At 44.1% G+C, this 27,287-nt stretch overlaps 2 protein-coding genes across 5 annotated transcripts in view; one reads left to right on the top strand and one right to left on the bottom strand.

The window, feature by feature from the left end:
• Positions 1 to 2,020: 2,020 nt before the first annotated feature.
• Positions 2,021 to 27,287, top strand: part of EBPL (EBP like) — a 30,097-nt gene continuing 4,830 nt past the window's right edge. The window contains exons 1-2 of the mRNA XM_036104608.2: positions 2,021 to 2,236; positions 25,432 to 25,501. Of these exons, the coding sequence (XP_035960501.1) occupies positions 2,066 to 2,236; positions 25,432 to 25,501 (241 nt within the window). The 5' untranslated portion in view covers positions 2,021 to 2,065. The remainder of the gene's footprint in view (positions 2,237 to 25,431; positions 25,502 to 27,287) is intronic.
• Positions 17,090 to 27,287, bottom strand: part of ARL11 (ARF like GTPase 11) — a 44,450-nt gene continuing 34,252 nt past the window's right edge. For 2 of the 4 annotated variants that reach the window (XR_013446982.1, XR_013446983.1), the window contains one exon: positions 25,206 to 26,946. The gene's annotated coding sequence lies outside the window, so the exon portion shown is untranslated. Of the gene's footprint in view, positions 17,468 to 20,828; positions 21,071 to 25,205; positions 26,947 to 27,287 lie in introns of those variants that run through there. The other 2 variants (XR_013446986.1, XR_013446985.1) reach the window with 2 other exon arrangements.

The raw sequence follows: 27,287 nt of genomic DNA, 5'->3' as shown, positions 1-27,287 counted from the left end.
ACTTGCAAAGGGATCAGAAGGTATAGATAGGGAGGTCAAAAGTAAATGCTGTGTGTTTCCTCAGCAAATGGAGGGAAAAGAGATTCCAGTACCCAGTGGTGCTGTTGAGAAGTAAAGTGAGGACAGGAAATGTCCTTTGGGGACATCACCAGTCACCATAGTGAGAGCTTATATCACTGAGACGAGGGTGGAAACTAGAGTAGGAAGGACTGAGGAGCAGGGACACAATATGGAGACATTGAATCTAATTAGGTTTTTATTTTGCTCCGAAAGGGAGGGCAAGAGACTAGCAATAAATGCGTAAATAAATAACATAACTTATCTGGTGTTAAATGCCATATAAAGTATTACATAGGGAGTAACCAGGATAGAAAGCTTTTGAAATTGTGCTCAGTGCCAGAAATCATATTTTTAAATTGTGGTAAAATACACATAACAAAATTTGCCATCTTAACCATTTTTAAGCGAACAGTTCAGTAGTGTTAAGTAATATCACATTGTTGTGCAACCATACTCCATAACTTTTTCATCTCGCAAAATCGAAACTCTATAGCCATTAAACAACTCCTCTTTTCACCCTCTCCAGAGCCCCTGGCAACTTCCATTCTATTTTCTGTCTCTAGGAATATGCTTACTTTAGATACCACATATAAATGAAATCATACCACTATTTCTCTTTTTGTGACTGGCTCATCTCAGCATAACGTCCTCAAGGTTTATCCATGTTGTAGCATGTGACAGGAAATCTTTCCTGTTTATGGCTGAATAATATTCCATTGTATGTATATACCACCTTTTAAAACAACGAATAATTTTTTATCACAAGTACCCTAGTGATACTTCAATATAAGTATTTAAAAATTCCTTTTTGGGGGGCTCCTGGGTGGCTCAGTTGGTTAAGCGATTGCCTTCGGCTCAGGTCATGATCCTGGAGTCCCTGGATCGAGTCCCGCATCGGGCTCCCTGCTCGTCAGGGAGTCTGCTTCTCTCTCTGACCCTCCCCCCCTCTCATGTGCTCTCTCTCATTCTCTCTCTCTCAAATAAATAAATAAAATCTTTAAAAAATAAAAATAAAAAAAATAAAAATTCCTTTTTTTTTTTAAATTTGAAGCTCAAGTTTATCTGGGCATCCTGTATCTTATCTGGCTATCCAAAAGTGAAAACACAGGCTTGGTCAGTAAGGGTTACAATCTTTTTAAACTCTGACTCCTTTCTCCAGTGCTAAGTCTCTAAGTAACAGAGGCCTAAGGAAGGGAATGAGGAGAAGGTTAAAAGCAAACAAGATGCTACCAAAAGCAGAGAGAAAACGTTAACGCATGATCAGGACAAATTGGCTCTTCATTAGGGGAGAGCTGTAATTGCCTACTAACATGTCAGCGTGCAGGGTCAGAAAGCAAAGGTCTCGTGGGTTCTGGCTTCCGTTGTCACTGAGAGTCCGTAGGCAAGTTACGTTGAGGCTGTTTTCATATTTGTAAACTAGGAAAACATTGACCTCCTAGGGTTGTTGTGACTTGGATAGGATAACGTTCAAAGAATCCAGCGTCAAGCCAATACGACCTATTGCTCCTCTCCCCCATACTTTGGTGCTTCTGTGGGTTTTTAAAGAGATAGGGTCAGAGTAAGCCACCAGGGCTTTAAAAAGCCTGCTGGTGGCTGACAATACCTTTGGCCCTCACCTCTCCTGCAAGACTTGCAAGGGCTTAATTAGAACCTTTTGTTCCTAAAATTCTTCCCGGTCTATTGCCAAAATTTCTACCATATGGACTTGGCTTTGTCGCTTAAGGTTTTGAACCTTGTTGAAAATCAAAGCGCATCAGAAGGTGTGGCTACTACCAGTCTTTTGGGCTTCGTCTGGGAACAGGCCCGGTCCAGGCACTAGGCGGGTGCGTGAGCAAGATCCCGACTCGTGAAAGCCTCCCGGCTCGGCTGGCCGGCCCGGAGGCGAGGCGGGAAGCGAAGCGTCTCACCCGCCCGCGGGCGCCGAGCAGCCCCGCCCCGGCCCGGCGGCCCCGCCCCGCCGCTTCTCCGCCGGCTCCCCTTTGCAGGGTCCCCGGCCGCCGGCCGCATGGGCGCGGGCTGGGAGCTGGGGGCGGCGGCCGGCCGCTCGCTGCTGCTGTGCGCCGCGCTGCTGCTCGCGGGCTGCGCGCTGGGCCTGCGCCTGGGCCGCGGCCGGGGGGCGGCGGACCGCGGGGTGCTCGCCTGGCTCTGCTACGACGCCCTGGTGCATTTCGCCCTGGTAAGTGCGGACGCTGCCGCTCTCGGGACCCTCCCCTCCTGGTCGCGGGGTGTTCCCGGAAAAGGACCGGGACCAGCCGGCCGCCCCACGCCCTGCAGCGGGCGGGCGGTCTGCGGAGACCGGGAGGTGCCTGGAGGCCGCGGTGCTGCCCCTCTCGGTCCCCTCGTGTAGAAAGAGCGCACCTTCCTGGGGGTGCCAGTTCCTCTGCCACATTAAAAACGAACAAACAAAAAAACCCTCTGAAATGGTTATTTCTGTACTGTGTTATGTTAGTTTGATTGTAAGCCATCCAGAGGCCTTGGCTTACGTGACCTGCACATAAATGTTGAACGGAAACAAATTGAGAGAGAGAGAGTTCTTGAGTGCCCCAGGGGGAGCAGGGAGAGATGAGGAGGCGCACTGCGCAAAGTCCGAGCGCCGGTACCGAGACAAAACATCCCGCGTGTCCCGAGTAATCACCATGTTTTGGGTAATGACTGTATGCCAGGCACAGCACCGTGTTTACTATTTCCGATCTTTACAACACCCTGTAATCTACTTATGGTCCCTGTTTTACAGAGGAGAAAACACGCCGTGCAAAGTTAGGTGACTTTACAGGGCCACACAGCTGGCATGGTTCTGAGTCAACAGAGTCTGGCTCCAAAGCTTGCACACTTTGAATCATGCCCGGCTTTGGGAACCGTGTCCCTAAAAATTCAATCCACTTTATAAATAACCAGGAGGTTAGTATTTAAGGGAATTCTGTTGAAATGCCCCCCTCCTCCATGCACACACGTTTTTTAAAGTTTGTGGGTTTTTTAAAGATTTTATTTATTTATTTGACAGAGAGAGCACAAGGAGGGGGAGCAGCAGAGGGAGAGGGAGAAGCAGACCCCCACCACCCCAGCAAGGAGTCCGATATGACATCGATCCCAGGACCCTGAGATCATGACCTGAGCCGAAGGCAGTCGCTTAACCGACTGAGCCCCTAAAGGCTTTCTGTTGTTGTTAACAACTATGCCAAAATAGCTTTTTTGCACATTTGATCTTGCTTTGATCTAGGCCAAACTGTGGTTGATGTGAAGCCAAAGTCTATAGTATTGAGAAAGAAGGAGAAAACAAAATTTTAGTAATCACTTAGGTCTCTAAATGTGGATCAGTTGGATGTGTGCACATACCAGGTGTTGCTGGGCTGTGAAATTCTTTCTTTCCTAAAAACTTACATGTGGAAATAAGAGACAGTGACTAGGTCCTTCAACCTGATTTTTTAAGCTGTCATTGGACACAAGGTCTCCCAAAGAACAGGGGCAGTAAAAGAGGTGGCTAGCCCTCTTAAAGAAAATGTAGTATAACATATTTCAGACGTACAAAAATGTATAATGATACTAAAACATATACCCATATGCCCACCTCCTAGTTTAAGAAAATTAAGTCTGCTTTTCCAGCACAACTGTTACAGGTAACATCACACACCTCTCCATTTGTGGCACCTTGAGGGGTAAGCCGATGCATGCAGCCGTTGCTCCTGTCTCCACCCACCCCCTGTTCTGAAGGAAATGTTCCTCCCACAGCCCTATTTTACCTGTCCCAGCTGCAGAAGAGTCCACTGTATGAGTGCACCATACCTTAGTTTTCTTAATTCTAAAAGGCACATTTTTTTTTCACATATTGGAACAATCAGTGACATAAAACCACTGTGGGCTATTTTACTGATATTTATATCTGCGAAATTGGGATGTATCTTATAACTGATGATGAAATATGATACCTTAGCCAGCTTATATTAATAGGCATGTTTTTATTTTGCTGTTTACACACCATGCTTCAGCCAGCATCTTTGTACACATATCTTAGAGATTGGTGAGGAGGACGCTCGAATGAAGCTTAAAGCCTACGAGAAAAACGCGTGCTCTCAGTATCTTTGGCTGGGAGTTTACCCAGCCAAATACCCAGAAATGTGGCATAGGCAAAGACTGGGAAAGAAAGCCTCCCAGAGAACTGGAACTGTGACTCACTTGTTCACACTAGAACCTGAGCTGCCTCTTCTTACTCCTTTAAACTTCTCAAAAGGGAGGAGACATTGGGATGCGTTGGCCACCATCAAATGCGGAGCTCCTAGTTGGACAGCATTTCCAGCCAAGCATTCCCAGAGGCACTTCGGCTCCCCGATGTCCAACCAGCATGTGGTTCCCCGGGGCTGCAGCCCGGTTGGTTGTGGCCAGGGTGAAGGACACGCTGATTTCCCACCAGTGCACCTGGAAGGAGTTCTGGCAACATAAATAGAGAAATCAGTGGTTTGGTTCACCGTTCCTCGAAGATGGCCATGGCATTTTGTGCACGGGTGCTTCATGGTTTTTTCCCCCTCATCTGCAATCTTAGTAGAGCATTCCAGGCATGGCCAGCGCAGGGAGGCAGGATATGGATGTCTGTGTTTTGGGACCCATCTCCTGATTGACTAGAGCACAGGGTCTACCTAGGGAAGGAGTGAGGACAGGCCAGAAAGGCACTTGAACGACAAGTAAGACCTTGAATTTCCTTCTGTAATAGGAAGCCGTTGAAGAAAGATCTCAGGCAAGGAAGTAGCATGGTCAAAGCAGATCTTTCCAAAATAATTTGGTGGTATTGTGCTAAGTCAGGAATTGTAAAGGGCCTGAGATTGTACCCTTCTTACAAATTAACAAGTTAGCCTGGTTGATCCCCCCAAGTGCCGCAGGGCAGCACAGTGAGGGCCCGCTGGTACCTGCACATGCAGTGGGGGCATTTACCGGGGAGGAACCGCAAAATTAGGCTCCTGTCTTATCTGGAGTTGCTGGTGACCCGCTCATCCTTCGTGAGAGAGTCCTTATCTTTACTCAAGAATGTAAACAAATCTTCTCTGGGAAGGAAAGGCAGGTCTTTATCTTTACTACTCTGGAACGTCTCAGGAGGGAGAGATCTCTTTAAGCGTTACTACCTTGGAGTGTCTTCTTATATAAAGATTCTTCAATTGGTGTAAATGCCTGTGCTCAGACACTTCAGACGGTGCAGGAATGCGAGGGGTACATGGAGAATTCCCTCCCAGCACAGTGGATGGTGGATTGAAAAGAATAGTGAAGGGGCAAAAAGATCAGCTAAAAAGCAAGTGCAGTATTTGGGCAGTGAGATGAAAGAGGGCTGAGCTAAGGTGGAATTGGAAGTTAAAATGGGGAAGAAAGCTAAATCCAACAGCCCTTCCAGGGGAGAATGTTGTTAAGTCAAAGTGACGGCTCGTACGTTGGGGGTGGAGATGATGTGGTTACTGTTGACAATGTTAGTGAAGACAGGAAGGTCAGATTTTAGAACTATGCATCTGGGGTTCTGGTGTGTAGTTGAGGGGAAATGGCCAGAAGGCAGTCGAAACTGTAAGACAAGCTGGAGAGACAGATTCAGGGCAGAGTGGAGGGAGTTAGACGTTTTTACTGCGTTGGAGGAGACAGCAGGAAGCTCTGGGAATGAGCAGTTTCTGAGCAAGAGAGAACAGAAAGGTGAAAATGCTGAGGAATGAGAACAGAATCTTTAAAAATGTCTAAAAATGTGTATATATTGAACAGGCAGGAAGAGGAAGAGCCAGGAAGGGGAGACAGTGGGCCGGACCAAGAACCAGGATAGTGCTGGGTCCTGGGACCCAAGGGAAGGAATGACAAGATCACTGTTAATCGCTGCAGCACCATTTAAAAGTAAAAAAAGGTGAGGGCTGAGCCGGAGCCTCTGGGTCCAGTGATTAAGCGTCTGCCTTCTGCTCAGGTCGTGATCTCAGGGTCCTGGGATCGAGTCCTGCTTCGGGCTCCCTGCTCAGAGGGGAGACTGATTCTCCCTCTGCCCCTCACCCTGCTCTGTGCTTGCCCTTGCACTCGCTCGCTCTCTGTCTCTCAAATAGATAAATAAAATCTTAAAAAAAAATAAATAAAGCATTGGTAAGGGTGCCTAGCTGGCTCAGCTGGTGGAGCATGCAACTTTTGATCTCAGGGTCATAAGTTCAAGCCCCATGTTGGGTGTAAAGTTTACCCAGAAAAATAAAAAAGTCATTGGTAAAAGTATTGTTTGAGAAGCTGAGGACTTAGCAAGTGGGGTAGAAAAAGAATGGAGGCAGCATCTGAAAGACTTTTAAAGAGACTTGGTGGTGGGAGGAAGAGGAGTGTAGGAAGGTAGCTCAAAGACATAGAAGAAGCAGGCAAGAACTTGGGGTTCTGTCTGAGATGGGAAGGTCTGGGAGCATCTGTGAGCAAGAGCACGGTCAAGGGAAAAGTGAAGGGGCAGAGAAGTCAGCTGTGCAGCGCTTACTGTCTGGTGCTGTACCTGGCTGCGTGAATTAACCTACCACAGAGCTGAATCTGCCTGAATCTACTCCTTGTCCTCAGATCAAACCCCTCTGATTGACTTGTTCCTCCCATACTTCCCTCATTGAGAGCATGACTTAGGCTTGTCCTTCAGGGTGAAGGACAGTTGTCATGGAAAACTCGGGCTTCACCTGTCCCCATTCATCCTACCTTAACACCCATGGGTCTTCCTTTAAGAAGTCCCGAGTCCCAGTGGCTGCTCAAGTCCCTATTAATTTGTGTATTTTGGACATTACCCTTTTCCATTTAGCATCACCATCTGTTCTCACCTTCCACGACAATAACTTCAGCCTCCGACTCTCGGGATTCTAAAAATTTCTTCCTCCTCCTACTTGCTTTATCATTAGGTCTCAAGTTGCCTTTTAGTGCGCAGTCTGTTACTGTCTCCTGTTTTCCCTTTCCTTTTTTGGCATTGTCTTTTTTGTCGGTTTTGCTGTAAAATAGATCTCCTCTCCGGTAAATGCATTTATAGCCTTCATGCTACTTGGCAGGCCTGGTGAATCACAGTTGGTTTCGCTGTCTATTAATGGTAAAGCTTTCTGATGGTTAATTGTCTGTGTCAACTTGACTGAGCCATGGAATGTCTAGTTATTTGCCCACATGTTATTCTGGGTGTTCTGTGAGGGTGTTTGGGGTAAGACTGACATTTAAGGGGCGCCTCGCTGGCTCAGGTGGTAGAGCATGTGACTCTTGATTTCAGGTATTAAGTTCAAGCCCCATGTTGGGCGTGGAGCGTCCTTTAAAATAAACAAATAAATAGCATAACATAACATAACATAACATAACATTTAAACTAGTAGACTGAGTAAGGGAGATGGCCCTCTCTAATGTGGGTGGGCCTCATCCAATCAGTTGAAGGTCTGAGCAGAACAAAAAGGCTGACCTTCGGGCAGAGTAAGCTAGATCACTTCCTGCCTGATTACCTTCAGACTGGTAGGTACATTGGCCTTTTCCTCCTTCAGACTCAAACTGAAACAGTGGCTTTTCCTGGGTTTCAAGCCTGCAGCCTTTGTACTAAAACTACATCAGTTCTCCTGGTTCTCAGGCCTCCAGACTCAGACTAAAACGACATCATCAGCTTTCCTGGGGCTCCAGCATGCCCACTCACCCTGCAGATCATGGGGCTTGTCAGCCTTCATAATCACATAAACCAGTTCCTTATGATGGATCCTCTGTGTGTCTGTGTGTCTGTGTGTCTGTGTGTATCCCCATCCCATTGGTTCTGTTTCTCTGGAGAACCTAATACAAGCTGAGAAATGATGCCAAATTGAAAGTCCAAGGAATAGCACCCATAGTGACCACTGGCCTTTTTCAGAGTACAGGGGTATACAGCCCTTCTGCTTCTGCAGACCTAAATCCAGTTTGTTTTCTAACATCATGAACAAGACATGCATTAGGGATAGATGTCTAGGTAGCCACACTGCAGAGTGAAATCCCATTCTGCTGTTCCTCATTTCCCATCCTCCTTGGGGCCAGGTGCCGTGCTCGACACAGACACACACGTGGCCCTTGTCCTCTCTGGCCTTATAGAGGAGCAGAGAGTTTTTCTCTAGTTGTTTCATATGGAGGATAGTAGTTACTAATGTCACTCTCGGTGTAACCATATGAGAAATGGCTTTTACAGGGAAGTGCTGGGAGAAGCTTAGTTTCTCCTGAAAAAATTGCTTCGTCTGCTGCTTCCTGACAGCAAGAACAATGTACATGTTTCTCCCTTTTCACTTGGCTGCTTGGAAGCTTAGAACCACATTAAACTCTATAATAACAACAAAAGAAGGTCTGCATATATATGTTCTTATAGGCCTCCTGATCTGGATTCTTACTCATTTTTATATTTTTATGACAAATATTTAAAAATTCTTAAGTACATTTCACCATTTAATTGAATGTTTTGTTGTAGACCTAAAATATAAGACGAAGTATAGAAATACTTCAAAAAATTTTAATGCTGCTAAAATATATTTCCTTTGAAATGGAAGAGATATCCTAGGGAAGTACCATGTTTGTTTGTTTGTTTGTTTTGTCCTTCGTAACACAACACACAATTTGTAATTGTTTTGTCTTCCTCTATCCCCAGTACCTGGCGTGGTGCCTGGTTTTAGGAGCTATTCTGGATAATTTGTTGATATCCCATGAATGGAAGAATGATCCTATCATTTCAGTTTATGGTAGTTATCAGTCATTTACATGTTAAGCCTCAAGTAGCTCAAATATCTAAAATGTCAGAATGCTTTTCCCGTGTCAGTCAGTGTTTTAAAACAAAATTGGTTTGAATTGTATATTCCCGTGATCATTGCCGAACATACAACATTTACAGATATAAAAGGAAGAAAAAAATAAAACTAACCAGAGATATTGTTCGTATCCTTAAGAATAGCCTTCCAGAATTTGTATGAAAATATATATCCAGATAAGTGTTTTTTCAGAGTTGTTTTTATGAAAATGGGATCCTACTATTCATTCTTTATTGCTTTTTTCATTTAACTGTGTTCAGCGACCATCCATATCAGTATCTCTTGAACTGCTTCATAATTTTAAATAACGGCAGAGGATTTTGGTATACTTTATTATAAGCTATTTTTTCAAGATTTATTTATTTGAGAGAGAGAGGGAGGGGGTGCATGAGTGGGGGGAGGGGCAGAGGGAGAGGGAGGGGGGGAAGCTGACTCCCTGCTGGGCTCCATCCCAGGACCCTGAGATCATGACCTGAACCAAAACCAAGAGTCAGACCCCCAACCAACAGAGCCACCCAGGTGCCCCTTATTATAATTCTAACCAATCCCTAATTGTTGGGCTTAAGGCTCTTTCCAGCTGCTGGCAGTCCTATAGAACGCACTCTGGGCATTTTCGTCAATGTGTGTAATTATTTACCCAGGACAAATCCTGAAAGTAGGATTGCTGGATCTAAAGGAAGCCAGTTTTTAAAGACTCCACAAGGAGGGGCCCCTGGGTGGCTCAGTCGGTTAGGCCTCTGCCTTTGGCTCAGGTCATGATTCCGGGGTCCTGGGATCAAGCTCCGCATCGGGCTCCCTGCTCAGCGGGGAGCCTGCTTCTCCCTCTCCCTCTGCGCCTCCCCTCCCCCATTCATGCTCTCTCTGTCTCTCAAATAAATAAAAATAAAATCTTAAAAAAAAAAAAATAAAGACTCCACAGAGATAGTCACCATGTATATTCCAGTCAGCTACTTTCTCACACCCGTGCCAGCGCTGGGTGTCATGATTAGATCCCACAGCTCTTAGGCACTGGGTCTCAGCTGACCCTTGACAAGATATTCTGTCCGGCTGCCACCACGGCAGCCAGCTCCGACTTGACTTCCTTGGGCCCCGAGCAGACAGCCCTTGCTCCCCGCTCCCGCCCCAGGCCTCTGGGATGCAGCTCAGGGGTGAGGTCCTTGGGAGCCAGTCAGCTTCCAGCCACCTGCCGCGGGATGGACCTTTGGCAGTGATATCTGGGAGCCCCAGGATAAGTTCTTCCTCCCTCCCCTGAGATGGACTCCCCAGAGAAGCAGTAACGCATGTACAGTTTCTGGAGAAAGTCAAGCCTGGGCCAGCCAGCCTGTTGCTGAGTGATGTTCCTAAGTTACTAAGCTCAGTGATGCAGCCTCAGATCGGAGGAGCCTTCCATCCTCCTTCTCTGTCTCATTTCCCATCCCCCACCTGCTTCCAGCCTCCCTGCGAGAGCCATCCCCATGAACGTGGTGGAACACAGTATAATTCTTTCTGGGGGACCCAAGCCAAGATATCATCTCTCCCTCTCTCTCTCTCTCTTTTTTTTAAACTAATCTCTATTCCCACCGTGGGGCTTGAGCTCATGACCCTGAGATCAAGAGTCATGTGCTCTACTGACTGAGCCAGCCAGGCAGGCTGATACCCTTTCTCTTAATAGTTGCATATTACTCCATAGCGTGGATAATTGAACCAACCATGCAACTTCAGGTTATTTCTAATTTCTTTTGCCACTAAAAACAGCCAAAATTTTATAATAAACGTCCTTGAGCAGGTATCTCTTCTTCTATTGGACAAGTTTAATCGAGCTGAAAAAAATCAAAATAAATGGAATTGGCAAGCTTCCACCCTATCTAGGAGTGGGCCATTCAACCCTTGATTGGGAGTCTACCTTCTTTTGTAGGGTCTCATGAGAACCCGGGAAGAGACTTACAGGATTCCCAGAAAAAAAGGAGTGTCTAATCTTTGCTCAATCCTGATCCCATGATACCCTCATAACAGAGCTTCATGCTTTCTAGAAGGCAGGCAGGCTTGCTGTCCTGTACCAGGCTTGGGACAGGAATATGGGATTGGATCCTGGGGTCCACCCCCTAATAGCCTGGTTTTCTTTTTTTTTAGGACTTGTTTATTTATTTTTAGAGAGAGAGAGAGAGAGAGCACCAGCGGGAGGGGCAGAGAGAAAAGGAGAAGCTCAAGCAGACTCTGTGCCCCAACTTGGGGCTCATCACGGGGCTCCATCTCACCACCCCAAGATCACAACCTGAGCTGGATGCTTAACCGACTGCGCCACCCAGGCGCCCCGATACCCTGTTTTTCTATACAGCTCTTCATCTTTTCCTTATTGAGCTGAAAGGGGTGTTCATAAGATAGTACAAATGATTTCACTCATATCTTATTATGCATCCTCTTCTTTTTGGCCAAGAAAGTGTCTCAACTGCATTTGTTGACTAATCCATCCTTTCTCCACTTATTTGAAATTCTGTTTTTATCGTATACTGAAATCTTTTATATGCATGGATAATTGGGAGATCTAACAAATTTGGTTCTGTTTTATGAATCTTTCAATTTCAGTTCTGTCCATACAGTTTTGTATTATTTTAGCCTTATAGTGTATTTTAATATCTGACAAAGCAAACTTCTTACCACTCACTTCCAAACACTTAAAAATGGATCCTTCTACATGAACTTTAGATTCCCTTTGCCAGATTCTAAAACTTGGTGTTTTAATTTGGGATTTTCTTAAACTCCTACATTAACTTGAGAGTAAGTGATATCTTTACAATACTGAGTCTCTTCTAAGAATTGAGTGGATCTCAATTTATTTAAATCTTCAGTTACAGTCTCTTAAAATTGACTTCTAAATATTTTTATTGCTACCGTGAGATATTTTTCCTTTGTACTTTAACTGGTTGTTGCTATAAATGGAAACTATTGGGATATATCTATATATAGTAACCAGCCACTTTCTATATTCTCTTTTTCCCCATTCCAGCGTTATGGAGTTATAATTTCCATACAGTAAAATCCACCCCTGGGGAGTACAGCTTGGTGAGATTGGTGAGTGTAGAGTTGTGTGACTACCATCACAATCACAGTATAAAACATTTCCATCACTTTTTTACAAAGGTTTCTGCCGTCCCTTTGCAGATGTCCCCCACCCTGACCTCTGGCACCAGGAAACGCTGATCTGCTTTCTTGTCATAAGGGTTTACTGTTTCTGGGATTTCATATAAATGAAATCATAGGATATGTAGTCTTTTATTTGGCATAAATTACTGAATGGTATCCCACTACATGGATATATCCCAATTTATTTATCCATTAACCAGTTAATGAACATCGGGGTTGTTTCTAGTTTTTGGCTGTTATAAATAATGCTGCTATGAGTATTTGCTTAAAAGTCTTTGTGTGGGCATGTGTTTTCATTTCTCCGGGGTAAATGCCTAGGAGTGGGATTTTTTAACTAGGGTAGCAACTACCAAACCTTTTCCAAAGTGGTTCTACCATTTCCATTCCCACCAGTGATATGTCACTGTTCCAGCTACGCCACGTTCTCACCAGCACTTCGTGTCTCAGTCCACTCTGGCTGTTATTACAAAAATATCATAGACTGGTGGCTTAAAGAACATTTATTTCTCATGTTGCAGAGGCTTGGAAGAGAAAGCCTTGGTCTCCCTTCTTCTTATGAGGACAACAGTCCCATCATGGGGCTCTACCCTCGTGACCTCATCTAAACTTAATTATCTCTAAAGGCCCCACCTCTAAATACCATCACATCACATTGGGGGTTAGGGCTTCAGCAGATATATTTGAGGGGACACATTCGGTACATTACACTCAGACTGGTATTTTTCTTGTTTTGTTTTAGTCATTCTCATAGATGCATATGAACTAACCCTATCGTAGTTTCAATTGGCATTTCCATGATGTCTGGTGATATTGAACACCTTTTCCTATGTTTCTTTGCTCTCCATACATCTTCTGGGATTTGCCCATTTTTTTAAATGAAACTTGTAATTTTGAGATAATGGTAACTTCCTCCCAGAGAGAGAATACAGAGAGAGCCCATGTACACTTTATCCAGTTTCCCCGGTGATAACATCTTACAAAATTATAGTCTAATATCACAACAAGGACATTGACATTGACACAATCAAAAGGCAGAACAAGGAGCACATGCTCAGTTTCAAACATTTATGAAATTGCAAGTATGTCAAGAACCCCCCAGCTGAACCCCCCAGGTTCCGCTATGATTGGACTGGAACCAGTGGCCCTCCTTCCCCCGCACCCTGTGTTCCTGGTGATGTTGTGCTGCTCCCACCCACCCACCCCCCGCCACAATAGCAGCCCTGATCCAGCAGGAATGAGGAAACTCCATGCCCCAAAGCCAACCTGCTGGCAATGGCCAAGACCCTGGAGAATGGCCTTGTACCTCACAGTCCATCTTGCGGGAGCTTACTGATGCCAGCCAGAGCTCCAACAAAGCAGTGCCATCGAAGGTTTGATGGCCCCAGGCTGGAAGAACTTTGGCAGTTTCAATGCTTTGGGCAACCTCGGTGAGTGAGCGGGCACCTTCTCAAAAGAGGGATCCAGAGGCAGGATCAACACGACTCTCCCTCCCAATGCAGAGAGCATCTCAAGGGCTGTGGGCGCCTCTTCACATTCTCACTGGGCCACCCCCTCACCCTGCCACCTTTTGGTCCCCATGCTATGGTGACCCAACAGTCCCCGTTTCCCAGGAACTGCAGGCATTCCTGAAATGAGATGGTCACCCTACCTTCTGCTCCTTTCACTTTCTGCCTCCAGACCTTTCCTGTGTATCCTTGTCCACTTGTCTCCACCTGCTTTTCCCTGCCCTTTCTTTTGTCTCCTGCCTTCTCCCTCCCAGAAAATCTAACACTGGAAAGTTTTTTTCTCATCTACCTGAAACTGCCAAGGGTAAAGAAATAGCAATTTGAAGACTGATCAAACAGCGTTGTGTTTTATTTAAACTAAGGCAGGACAACCAGTTTTTTTTTTGTTTTTTTTTTTAATTACTCGAAAAGAAGGGAATTAGGCAAAAGAAGAACGCTTGTTTCTCCCAAAGCTTAGAACGATTAGTTCCTTGTAGGAAAAGGGCCTTTTACATTTTCTGGGTATGCACATGTGCGCATGCGCACACAGGCGCGCACCCACCCCCAGGAGAAAACCTGTCCGGTGGCCTGAGGCAGATTGCATCCCTGCGTCCTGGTTATCATTATAGTCAGCGTTCCCCCCGCTCTCTGTGAACTCTCTATCATGATGTAGCACAGGCCTTTTTTGAGGGGTGTCGGGGAGTTCCTGCCTCTCTTGCGGAGGCTGTGAGTCCCTTGGGGACGAGGACTATTACTTTCCTATTCTTGCATCTTCAAAGATGCACTGCCTGGCTGCATAGTTGATTTGCAAAACTGATTTCATCCCAAAGACCTCAAGATGTTTTATGACCGTCGGCTCCGTTAGCCAAATGAAAAGCGAGGTGGCTAGAGTGGTGCTTTCCACTGGAGAATCTGTTTCTGCCCATTCAAAATGGTGGCCTCAAATTGCAACCACTTTGTGGAAGAGATTCAGAGGAGCTTTTGTGTTACTTGAGATTTTCCTTGCATGGTATACTTCTTTGAAAAGTTGCCATCCTGTGTTAATTTTGGGGACGAAAGGCGAAGGGACAGCACAGGTGGCAGGGTTCATCTTTAGGATACAAGTTCCTGAGGATGGTGGTAGCTCAGTGTCAGACCTGTTAGTGAAGCTCTTTGGGGCCAGAACCCTGCATTTATTTCCTCAAACTAGGTCAAGTGATGGGTGGGCATGCATGGCAACAAGGAACAGGTTAACTCATGGAAATGTAGCAGAAGCTGAGATGTAGCTGGGCCGTTGGAGGTTGGTTCTGATTCACAGGCAGCTCTGGGTTAAGAAAATTATGACCCTCCTCCTAGCTCCTCTCTAGGTTTGCTTCTCTTTCTGTTACTCACTGGCTTTCTCACCCTTTATTCTTTTTGTGTATCCCATAGCATCTACTCTTCATATCCATGTGTTTTCAGTTGAATTGTGTCCTCTCCCCAACAAAACATGTTGGAGTCCTAACCCTCAGTACCACAGAATGTGGGCCTACATTCTTAGGGGGCTTTATGGACCTAATGAAGCCATTAGGGTGGGCCTTCATCCAGGATGACTGGTGTCCTTATAAAAGGGGAAATTGGGACACAGAGACACAGACAGGTTCCATGTGAAGATGAAGACAGAGATCAGGGTGATGCTTCCACAAACCACGGAACACAGGCAAACCACCAGAAGCTGGAGGAAGTTATGGTACGGGTTCTCCCTCCCACCCCTCAGAAGGAACCAACCGTGCTCACACCTTGATCCTGGACAGCCAGCCTCCAGAACCGTGAGGCAGTAGATGTGGTTCTAAGTCACACAGCGGGTGGTTCTGCATTATGGCAGCCCAGCAAACGGATACACCGTCCTTGCTCGCACATGCTTCCTTGTAACTTTTTATTCATAATGTCGAGTTGTTGGCCTCTCACAACCTCGCCTACATAATTAGTTTTCGGAAATCAGTTGGGATTCACTCCCTATTTGTCAATTTCTGTTCCAGAGAGCAAGAATTTCCTTGGCCCAGTGTGTCCCTGTTTGAATGTGGCTTTTTGGATAGGCCGCCTCATAGGCCAGCAGCCAGCCTGTGAGTTGTCTGCTCTGGAGTCCTGTCATCCCTCCTTGTCTCTCCTTGTCCTCTGGGTCAGTCACCTGTTGCCAAAGCTGTGGTTGTCACAGTGTAAACCAGTTTCCCACAGCCGTCCACTCTCCGGAGACTGGCGGTAGACTGGGCACAGCATGCGTCATGATGGACGCATCTAATGGAATGCCCAGTACTGGGTGTGGAAAGCCACCTCAGTCTAGGAAGGGGCTCTAGGGGCCAAGGAGTCCAGTCTCCCCCTTGAAATTGGAATTGTACTAATAACCCAGAGAGACATAGGGTCATCCACCCTTTGCTTGAAAACTTTCAGCCAATAGCATCTTTCCAGAATGGTATAGCTCTGGTGTTAAGAAAATACTTCCTTATGGTGACCTGAAATTAGCCTCCTTATGATTTCTATTCGTTGGTCCTAGTTCTGCCCTTATGCGCCGGAAAGGAAGTGGAGTCCCCTGTCTACCCTACAGCGCCCCCTAGTGTCAGTGCCTCCCACCCTTTCTCAGGACATGGTTTTCTGGTGCTTTACTGTCCTTGTCACTCATCTTCACCCAGGCCACAAATTGCCTTTTTTTTTTTAATTTTTTTATTGTTATGTTAATCACCATACATTACATCATTAGTTTTTGATTGCCTTTTAAGTGCAGTGCCGATTCCTCAGCACTGTTCCAGAGGGGTCTGACCATTATTCAAGAAGCCTGGGCCGGGGAGGGAAGTTAGAGCATGGGCTTTGGGGTCTAATGGATGCGTTCTCGAATCCTGGCTCTGCCATTCACCAGCTGCGAGATTCTGAACAGTACCTTTTCCCTACCACAACCCTTTCTGCAAGGAGGAAGAGAAAGAAGGAAGGGAACTTTGTGTCTCTGCTTCCTTATTGTCTTAATATGTTGGGGCTGCCATGACAAAATACCACAGACTGGGTGGCTTATAAACAGTAGACATTTATTTCTCAGAATTCAGGAAGCTGGCAGTCCAAGATCAGGCGGCCCTCATGGCAGGGGAGGGCCCTCCCCCGGCTCTGGAGGTGGTGTCTTCTTGCTGTGGTAGAAGAGGCTAGGAATCTCTCTGGAGCCTCTTAGAGAGTCACTGATCGCATTCAGGTGGGCTCCCCCTCAGGACCTGAGCACCTCCCAGACGCCCCACCCCCTAGTATCATCGTCTTTGGGAGATAGAATTTCAACACATGCATTTGGGTGGCACACATTCAGACCAAAGCACTTATCCATAAAGTATGGAAATAATATTTTCCTCAAAGCATTGTCATGAGGTTTAAGTAGAGCTTGGTCATTTAGGACAGTGCTTCTCAAACTTGAAAATCCCCAGGGAACTTTTCACAAGGCAGATTTGAGTCCATAAGTCTGGGTCTGAAATTCTGCATTTCTAACAAGCTCCCGGGTGATGCCCAAGTTGTGGTTCATGGACCACATTTGAATAGCAGGGATGTGGGACGCTTGGCACCGTGCCTGGCACCCAGCAGAGTTCTGTAAACGTTGATTCTGTCTTCCTCTGCCCCTCCCGTGACCCTTCTCGCTGTACTCCATGCTAGCATTAACTTTTCATTTTCATCCTGTCCCTATGTAATATAGTGACAAAGCACTTGTCCAACTAAGATGAGCCTTTGAAAGTTTCCTTTCAAATCCTTAACCAGAGAAATAACGGTCTCGGCAGAGTAGGGTGTAGTCTTAAAAGGGGAGAGATGTTTTCAAGTTCTAAACCAAACGCTAAGCTGCCATCACGTAGGAACAATAGAACTGGTGTTGTTCCATCCCCGAAGTTCTGGAGAGGCCAGCACTGTCCTCTGTGAATACCGGGCGACAGCCCATCTGCGCGGCAGGTTCCATCAAACAGAAGGCGTCATGTCATTAAGGGGACGGCAGCTGGGCAGCCTAGATTTATGAAGTCACTAAAGCCTTGTCATCGAGGTGCCATAGGAGGCTGAAGCAGCTGATACTTCCAGAAACAATGATGGGTGCTGTTGCCATGACATGGAAAAATCAAGTCTGATTAGGCTGAGATTTTGTGAGTCTGAATAGAAAATGCTAATAAATTTTGACAGGATTTATGTGGTGATTCCATTCTACTCCACTTTATTCTCCCACTCTTAGTAATGAGTGTTGTGCTGTTTTTCTCTGGTTCTTCATGCAAACAAGCTAAAAAAACCAAAAGACTTGCAAGATACATTTGAATGCAGATTTAGCCTTCACAAATACCGACATAAATTACAAAAAAAAAAAAAATGGGATTCTTTTTCTTTTTTATTTCTATAAAGCCTTTTTTTCCCCCCACTAAATTTTCCTGTAAGGGTTGAAATGAGTAAGTTGCGTATTTTCTCTAAAGTGGTCATTGAATTACGGAGAGCGGTAGCTTGCTGAGCCCAGCCTTTGTTGTTTTTGTTTTTAATCTGAGCTTTGGCTGGTAGTTGTCTAAAAGCTTCCAAAATACAGTTGCTAAAATTACAGTCTGGAACACCTTAAATGAAAAATGACCTTGCTGTTGTTACTTTTATTTGCCATGACACAATTTAGCTTTTAAGTTGATTTTGTTAGCAGCTCAATTAACTACAGTTCAGTCATTCAATCATTAGAGCATCTAATAGGAACTTCTGTGTGCTTTTTTTATTTTTATTTTTTTCCCCAAAAATACACTTTACTTTTTAGAAAAGTTTTAGTTTTACAGAAAAATTGAGAAGATAGTATAGAACATTTCCATGTATGCTACACCAGGTGCTTCCTATTACTAGCATTTTTTTGTTGTTATTTTTTTATTTTATTATGTTAATCACCATACATTACATCATTAGTTTCTGAGGTAGTGTTCCATGATTCATTGTTTGCGTATAACACCCAGTGTTCCATTCAGTACGTGCCCTCTTTAATACCCATCACCAGGCTAACCCATCCCCTCACCCCCCTCCCCATTCTGTATGTTTTTAAACCAAAATTCCTGATCCACAGAACTTGAAAATTTCTTAAATAAACAAACATGGTAAAATTTTCCTCATCACCCTCTGGGTTTATAGTTGAAAATTTAATAGCAGAAAGAAAATATTTTAAATATTTATGGCTCCATAATAACATATACATAAGAAGTATTTTTTTAAGATTTATTTATTTTGGAGAGAGCAGGGGGGCAGGGCCAGGGCACAGAGGGAGAGAGAGAGAATCTCAAGAGGACTCTGCACTGAGTGCGGAGCCCATCGTGGGGCTCGATCTCAGGACCCTAAGATCATGACCTGAGCCGAAATCAAGAGTCAGAGGCTTAACTGACTGAGCCACCCAGGCATCCCCGTGAAAAGTTTCTCGAGGGCTGCCATGAAACTCACCAGGAGTGTCTCAGGAGAATGAGATTGGGGATCAGGAGGAAAAGAGTTTTACCTTTCACTTTATACCTTTTCATTTTTTTAAAAAAAACTTTCAGTGGGGCACCTGGGTGGCTCAGTCGTTAAGCGTCTGCTTTCGGCTCAGGTCATGGTCCCAGGGTCCTGGGATGGAGCCCCGCATCGGGCTCCCTGCTCGGTGGGAAGCCTGCTTCTCCCTCCACTCCACCTACTTGTGTTCCCTCTCTCGCTGTGTCTCTCTCTGTCAGATAAATAAATAAAATCTTTAAAAAAAAAAAAAACTTTCAGTAATGTATCCCTTTAATAATATTTTTTAGTAATTAAAATAGTTAAGGTATACCACCAGAAGAAATGTCATAGAATTACCATATGATCCAGCAAGCCCACTTTTATATAAATATCCAAAGAAATTGAAACCAGGGACTTTGATACTTGCACATAGCAGTTTTATTCATCGTAGCCAATAAACAGATGAGTAGAGAAACAAAATGTGATGGATACCTACAATAGAATAGTAGTCAGCCTTAAAAAGACATGAAATTCTGGCACATGCTACCACACAGAGAAGCTTGCGGACATGATGCTGAGTAAAATAAGCCAGTCATAAAGACACAGATCGTATGATTCCACTTATGTGAGGTACTTAGAGTAGTCCAGTGTGTCGAGACAGAGTGGTGGTTGTCAGGGGCCGGGGCTAGGAGGAGAATGAGGAGTTACTGTTTAACGGGTTCAGAGTTTCAGTTTGGGAAGACTCAGTTATGGAGATGGATGGTGGTGATGGTCGCACAATAATGTGAGTGTACTTACCACCACTGAATTGTAGACTTAAAATGGTTAAAATATTAAATTTTATGTATATTTTACTATAATACTTTCTTTTTTTTGATTTACATTCTTTTCTGGGGGGAAGAAAGCCAGGCCTGGGTACTGTAGGCAGAAGAGCCACTCAGGCACAGCCTGGAGGAGTGAAAACCAGCCCTAGGTCTTCTGAGAGCACAAGTGTAGGTGCCCTCTGCCCTGGTGAGGGAGCCCAAGGGGAGGGGCAGGGGCCATCGCTGTCGGCTACAGTGCCAGGCAGGGCAGAGTCTGGACCCACCAGGCCTCATAATGTCCTGCCCTCTGCACCCCTGGGCTACCATCCCTATCCTTCCACCTCTCAGCCTGCCTGCTAAGGCCCAGCTCTAGGCCTGCCTCCTCCTGGAAGTCTTCCTGACTGTCTCAACCACAGGCCCCTCATCTTTTTCCAATCTTTATTAAATTGGAAGTTGGTATTACCCAACTAGATAAGCTCCCTGAGGCCAGAACCCAGCCTATGCTAAATTAAAAAAAAAAAAAAAAAAAGCTGGGGGCGCCAGGGTGGCTCAGTCAGTTAAGCATCTGCCTTCAGCTCAGGTCATGATCTCAAGGTCCTGGGATCAAGTCCCGTATCAGGCTCCCTGCTCAGCGGGGAGTCTGCTTCTCCCTCTTCCTCTGCTCCTCCCCCCTGCTCATGCTCTCTCCCTCTCCCTCTCTCTCTCTCTCAAATAAATAAATAAATAAATTTTTTTAAAAAGTCCTGGCAATTGATTAAAAAATGTTATTCAATTAGTAATGTTCTTTCTTCCACAGCTCTTGTTCTACCTGTCTGGTTTTTTAATTAATTTTTTTGAAGGGGAAGATAATTGTTGAATCACGTGTTGTTGTACGAAATAATACAGAGAGAGCCCATGTATGCTTTGCTTAGCTTTCCCCAATGGTAACATTTTTTAAACCTATAGTATAATATACTATAATATCACAAGCAGGATATTGATGCAATCCACTCATCTTACTCAGATTTCCCTAGATCCACTTGCATGTGTGTGTGTGTGTGTGTGTCTATTAATTTCTGTACCATTTTACCAACTGGGTAGGTTCAAATATCCACCACAACAGGATACCAGATAGTTCCGACACCACAAGGATCCCTGGTGTTTTCCTTTTGTATTCACTGGCACTTGCCCTGCCGCCCCCCATCTCCTCCAGCCACTAACCCCTGGCAACCACTCTATCTGTCCTCCATTTCTTAAAATTTCTCATTTCAAAAAGTGTTATATAAATGGAATTACGGAGTATATGTAATCTTTTGGAGTTGGCTTCCTTCGCTCAGCAGATTCCCTGGAGATCCATCCAAGTTCTCGCGTGTATCAGTAGTTGGTTCCTTCTTAGTGCTCGGGAGTGCTCCAGCATGGATGGACTGTGGTTTGTTCAGGCATTCACCTGGTGAAGGACGTCCAGCTTTAAGCTATTACAGATAAAGCTGCTATGGACATTTGTGTGCTTGTTTTTGTGTGAACATGAGCTTTTATTTTTCTGGGACAGGTGCCCAAGAGTGCAATTGTTGGGTCCCATAGTAATTGCATATTTAGTTTTAGAATAAACTGCCAGCCTCGTTTCCCAGAATGGTACCATTTTCATCCCACCAGAAACACGTGAGTGATCCACATCCTTATCGGCATTTGTTGTAGTCACTATTTTTTTTTTATTTTATGCGTTCTGATAGGTGTGGAGTACTAATTCATTGTGGTTTTTATTGGCATTTCCCTGCCTGCTAATGATGTGGAACATCTTCTCATGTGTTTGCTTGCTGTCTGTAGACCCTCTTTACTGAAATGTTTCTTCATTTCTTTTGCCCATTTTCTAAATGGGTTAATTGGGTGTTTGCTGTTGTTGTTGTTGTTTAACTCTGTTATCCCCCACTACCCTCTCCCTTCTTTTATTTCTTATTCTTTTAGTAAACATTTATTAGCATGTACCATCTATCAGGCATTTGGAATACAGAGATAAAAGACAAAGACTTTGCCTGAAAGGAACTGATGGTTTGGAGGAGGGGACAAGTAAGCAGGGTTCTTCTATGTAGGAGATGCACCTACTTCCCATCAAGAGAATCAGTGAAGCCTTGCTTCCTGGAGGAGGCAGCATCTGATCAGCATGTGGAGGCGTGAATATATTTATTATACTTTACATATATTACAGCTGACCCTTGAATATCCTGGGTTGCACTGCACTGGTCTGCTTATACATGGATTGTTTTGATAAATATAGTACAGTACTGTAGGTGTATTTTCCTTATGATTTTCTTAATAATTTCTCTAGCTCACTTTATTGTAAGAATACAGTATATAATACATATAGCATACAAAATATGCTAATAGATTCTATGTTTTTAGTAAGGCTTCTGGTCAGTAGTAGGCTATTGGTAGTTAAGTTTTTGGGGAGTCAAAAATTATATGTGGATTTTTGACTGCACAGGGGTTGGTGCCCCTAACCCCTGTGTTGTTCGAGAGTCCACTGTAGACTGCCATTGCATTTGAGACATTAATATAATAAGAAGTATACAGTGCCTTCTAAAAGCCCCTCGGTATCTTTCTAAGTAATTCGTAATGGGAACTTGTCATTAATTCAAGGTTAGTAAACACTGAACACAAAATATCATCCTGGGTTCTTGAAGATTCTGAGATAAGACAGCATTCCAGACTCCAAAGGTGTATGATCTAATGGGAACTAGAGATTGATAACCAGCAGACAGTTGATTATAGAAGCACAAATTTAGTAACACAGTAGAGTGAGGAATTATCACTAGGAGGTTGGGAAGATTTCTTAGAGGAAGGAGGGTTTGAACTGGCATTTGAAAAAGGAGTAGAACTTGAACAGGTAGATATAAAAGGGATAAAATTTGTTATACACTCCTAGGTCCCTGCATGTTATAAATTGCCAGATCCCCATCTTGCTCTTACCCACAGAGCTGCTTCTGAGGAAAGGTCCCGGACCTAATGTCAGAGTCCAGGTGTTGCTAATGGCTTCAGTTGAAGAGATTGCTAGTGGAAGTCATATCTAGTTTTAGGATGAGATCCACAATCTAATTTTAGGCGGTCCTTCATCTTACAGATAGATGGAATGAGACCTACAGAGGATCAAATTCAGCCCAGCTTTATTGCTTCTGCTGGCCAGGCCAGGGGATGTGTTTTGTCTAGAAAGTCCCCAGGCCAAGCCAGGGAAGTGGTGTGGATTTCCTGCTATGTCTCTGCTAAAAATAAAAAATTGATTGGTGAAAATAAAGTGTTACACAGTGGATGGGGAATACTTATTTTAAAACATTGCTGTTTATCTCCTTGTAATTTTTTAAAATCTCCCTTAAAGAATATAATTTTTACATATACTCCGAGGTAAGCCACATTTACCAAGTAAGTAACTTACAAAGTGTCAAGAAAAGACAGAACGAACCAACTTTAAAGCTTCTGTTTAGCAGAGATGAGCATGTATAAGAAGCTGGAAGATATTAATGAGATGGGGAGAAAGTCAGGTTTCTTCTCTCAATAAGAGAAAAAGAAAGGCAATTAAACACTGTAACTAAACAAAAATATTTTATAAGAAAGTCATGGCCCAAATATGTAGCAAACTAAAATACAGCATGATTTTGAGAAATTTATGAGTGTAATAAAGGATATTCCAGCTGCCACATTCTTCTTAAATGACACAGGAGTCAAAATACTAGATCTGCAGAGAAAGAAGTTGTGGCCCTTTGCAGTGAATGACATTTACCTAATCACCATATTGTAAATGCTGTTGATTTTCAGCTTTCAGAATCCATATAAAATAGGAAGACAAATATGTTTACAGAACAAGAATGGAAATGTAATCAATCTCAGCAATGTACAAGCAAAGTAGACAGAAGTTGAGCGTTAGAAATGGGGAGGAGAGGAAGAAAGCATGGCAGGGGCTAGCTTCCTCATCTTATACACTGGGAAGTCCAGATGCTGGGCAACACTGATGAATGAGGAAGCTGAGGTTTTTAAGTTTACTACCTAAGTTACAAATTTGGTAACTAATGGAAGAATTAAGGAGTATAATATAGCTATTTGAAAGGATTCAGGGGTACCTGGGTGGTTCAATCGATTAAGCAACCGACTCTTGGTTTTAGATCAGGTCATGATCTCAGTGTTGTGAGATCAAGCCCTGCGTCGTCAGGCTCTGTGCTCAGCATGGAGTCTGCATGGGATCCTCTCCCTCCCCCCCCACCCCCCCCACATGTTCTCTCTGTCTGTCTGTCTCTCTCAAATAAATAAAATAAATCTTTAAAAAGGGGGGGGCGTGGTTCAGGACATGCCACTCTAAACTATGCCATTTTGGCACATTGATGGTTAAGAGCTGAAGGCATTTGGAAAAATGCAGATGCAGGAAGGCCTCTCTGACCTCCTCCTTTCTACCTAAAATCAGGTCATTAAATTTCCCATGAGAACGGTGCCCTCCCTGCACCAGGAAGAGAAGAACGTTCTTATCACCAGAGACTGGGAGTCAATGCTGAAATGGACCTATACGAACAAACCTACTAAAATAACCCTTATCTTCCACTGGTTTCCCTCATATATTTCTTAGTCACTTTCCCACAATTTACTGTCCCCTAGTCCACGCCCCTTTGTCTTGTCACATCTCCGTAATTTATCGTTCTTTGTGTAAAACAAAGTATGCAAGCTTTTGGGCCTAACAGCTTCTTTGGGTCTTTGTTTTACTTTTAAGGACTCCCATGTACATGTAAAAATAGTGAATAAAATGTGTGTGCTTTCCTCCTGTTAGTCCGTCATGTCAGTTAATTCTTAGGCCAGCTACAGAGTCAAAGAGGGCAGAAGGAAGTTTTTCCTCCCCTACGCTATCAAAAAACTGTAAAAAGTGGAGACGCAGAGGGGAGACATAAGTTAAATCATAATTTTTCAGGATTGGCAGTCAGTTGAGAATATCTAAAGAAATAGCAGTGTAAGTATATTGTGAGTTAGGGCAATAACCCCCAGAACTAAATTCAGCTCTAAGTGATAACCTCTGGGAAGTAGTACTATAAGTGAGCAGGGATTAGGCAGAGACATCATTTTAATGTCATATAAGCAATTACATTGGTAAAAAGAAATGGGAAAAGAAGTTGTAGTGACCGGCAATAAAATTTGTTCAAAGGAGCAACATGACAATTAGATACCCCAGTGAATTCTAATTAATTAGTTTTGAAATTTAAGCAAAGAAGCACTTCAGTGATAGGAGAGTCCTCAGTGTAACTGCAGATGTTCGTTACCTAAAATTTAAAATGTAGCCTGTAAGGATTTTAATTTTCCTAAATTTGCCCTTATGCAGGAAAAAGAACTAGTTTAACTCCGACAGATATGTAAATGCCACTTTTGTTAAGAGAGATCCTGGCTGTTTTTTGAGGCGAGACAAAATGAACTGCTGTGAGGTACTTCTCAAAGGTGTAAAATCTCTGGAATAATCCAGAGTTTAGCCTATTTAATATAACATTTAAGCTCTTTCCTTGTGCGAAATTTTCAATGTATTTTTCCCCATAAGAACACACCTCTGATTTTTATCATGCCAATCATTGAAAAGCAGCATTTATTAGATAAACATTCCCTTTGGGCATATCTTTTTGCAAGGTCGGGGGCGGGGGGCAGTCAGGCTCCAGGCTCACACCCCACGGGGTCGTGGAGGTGCGGAGGGCGCGGACCAGGACGTGGGCTCCTGGGGATGCTGCCGCGCGTCTGCGGTGCCATCCCGTGGCTGTGATGCTAAATTAGAGCCTGTTTTCATTTTCTTCTCTCCAGGAAGGCCCTTTTGTCTACTTGTCTTTTGTAGGAAACATTGCAGATTCCGAAGGCTTGATTGCTTCATTGTGTAAGTAATTTTAAAATGTTTGCATTTGGAATGTTTGAGGAGATTAATTGCAAGTATGGCTGTCAATTAAATGAGTCCCTGTCGCACAAATGGTGTGATTTCATTTATATGAAATGTCCAGAATAGGTGAATCTCTAGAGACAGATGATAGATTTGTGGTTGCCTAGGACTAGAGAGGGGGGACAGAGGAGGGGGATGGAGAGTGAGGGGTTTGGGTTTCTTCTGGGGAGTTAATGAAATGTTCTAAAATTTCATTGTGATGATTCAAATCTATGAATATACTAAACCCCACTGAACTGTACACTTTAAATGGGTGAATTGTATGATGCGTGAATTATATCTCAATAAAGCTGTGTATTTAAAAATATGTTTATACTGCAGATTGAATAGTTTGCAGTATTTAAACTGGGTGCTTTTCCATACTTTTAACATCAACCTTCACTTTATCATATATACATACGAGGTCTGTATGTGTGTGTATATATGTGTGTGTGTGTATATATACATATATATATATGTAGTCTTGAAGATAATTTCCAAAGCTCCTCCAGCTCTGCAGAGGTGTTAACTAGTTTTGCCTACCTTCTTCATGCTGCTGTAAATCAGTCAACATTCCATCAGTTAGTATCGACTTCCTCCCACGTACTGGGTCAAATTTGACGAACAGGTGAGCCAGGCAACAACAGGATCCTTCACCACCATTATAGAATTGCCTTATGCAAGGTAACTTCTTTGAGACTTTGCATCAGAAATTCTGCATTGTTTATCTCATTTTTTCCATAATTCTGAAATCAGGTCCTTCAGCCAGGACCTGTGTCCGGACTGCTGTTCATCACTAGAGTTAGGAAACTTCGAGAGAATCCAGGCAGCTATCGTTAGTGCTTCTCAAAGCAAAATGTGAGTTGTCTTTGATGCCTGTCAGGTCCCAGCCAGGGGTAGCTCAGGGAGCCTGAGCCCCCACCTCAGGAGGGAAATGTTGCTGTGCACATTCGTGTGTGCAATGTGATGAGTGGGCCAGATTAAACTGTGCCTGAGAGTTGCTGGGGAAGCCCAGGGCTGGAGGACGCAGCCTAAGTCATTGTCCTCCACCCTGGCTGCCTGGCCTGGCATCAGAGAAAGTGAACAGCCCAGCTTTGGCCCAGTCCCATGAAATGCAAATGTCTAACATGATCTTTATCAGTCATCTTCAGTTTACATTTTTTGGCCTTAAAAAAAGTAAAAACTCATTTAATGGTGGTGTCCATTATTCTTGAGAAAACGAAAATCCAGTAGATAATGTAAAGTAGTTCTTCTCGGACTTTAAAGTGCACCAGCTTGCCTTGGACTCTTGTTCAAATACAGATTCTGATTCAGAGGATCTACGGTAAAGCCTCCCAGATGTTGATCTGCGGACCATCCTTTGATTCACCAGGATGTAGAGCTGGGCTATAAACATCACATGGACCCTGTTAAAGAGGAATTATTAATGACACTTGTTCAAGATGATAAGGAAGAATTTATTCAGGAGGTACCCCTACAGTGGAGTCTTGCAGTAGGGAAGCGAGATCGGGCTCAAGTCCAGATGCAACAAGGACAGGTGGAGCTTTATGGCCAAGAAGCTGGTGGGGTCAGTGGATGGAAAATTACTAAGAAGAAACATCGAATGGAGACTCTTAATAGACCGACTCAACAGGAGTCTTCTGCAGGCAGGCCAGGATGATAGGATATGATATAGAGGGTGGGGGTTGAGGAATTTGATCAGGTATCAAGAGTAATCAGATATCTGCACCCCCATGTTCATGGTAGC

This window comes from Halichoerus grypus, chromosome 4 (genome assembly GCF_964656455.1).
Source record: "Halichoerus grypus chromosome 4, mHalGry1.hap1.1, whole genome shotgun sequence".
Taxonomy (NCBI): Eukaryota; Metazoa; Chordata; class Mammalia; order Carnivora; family Phocidae; genus Halichoerus; species Halichoerus grypus.
The sequence above is the reverse complement of the archived record's forward strand: the minus strand, read 5'-3'. Positions and strand labels throughout refer to the sequence as shown.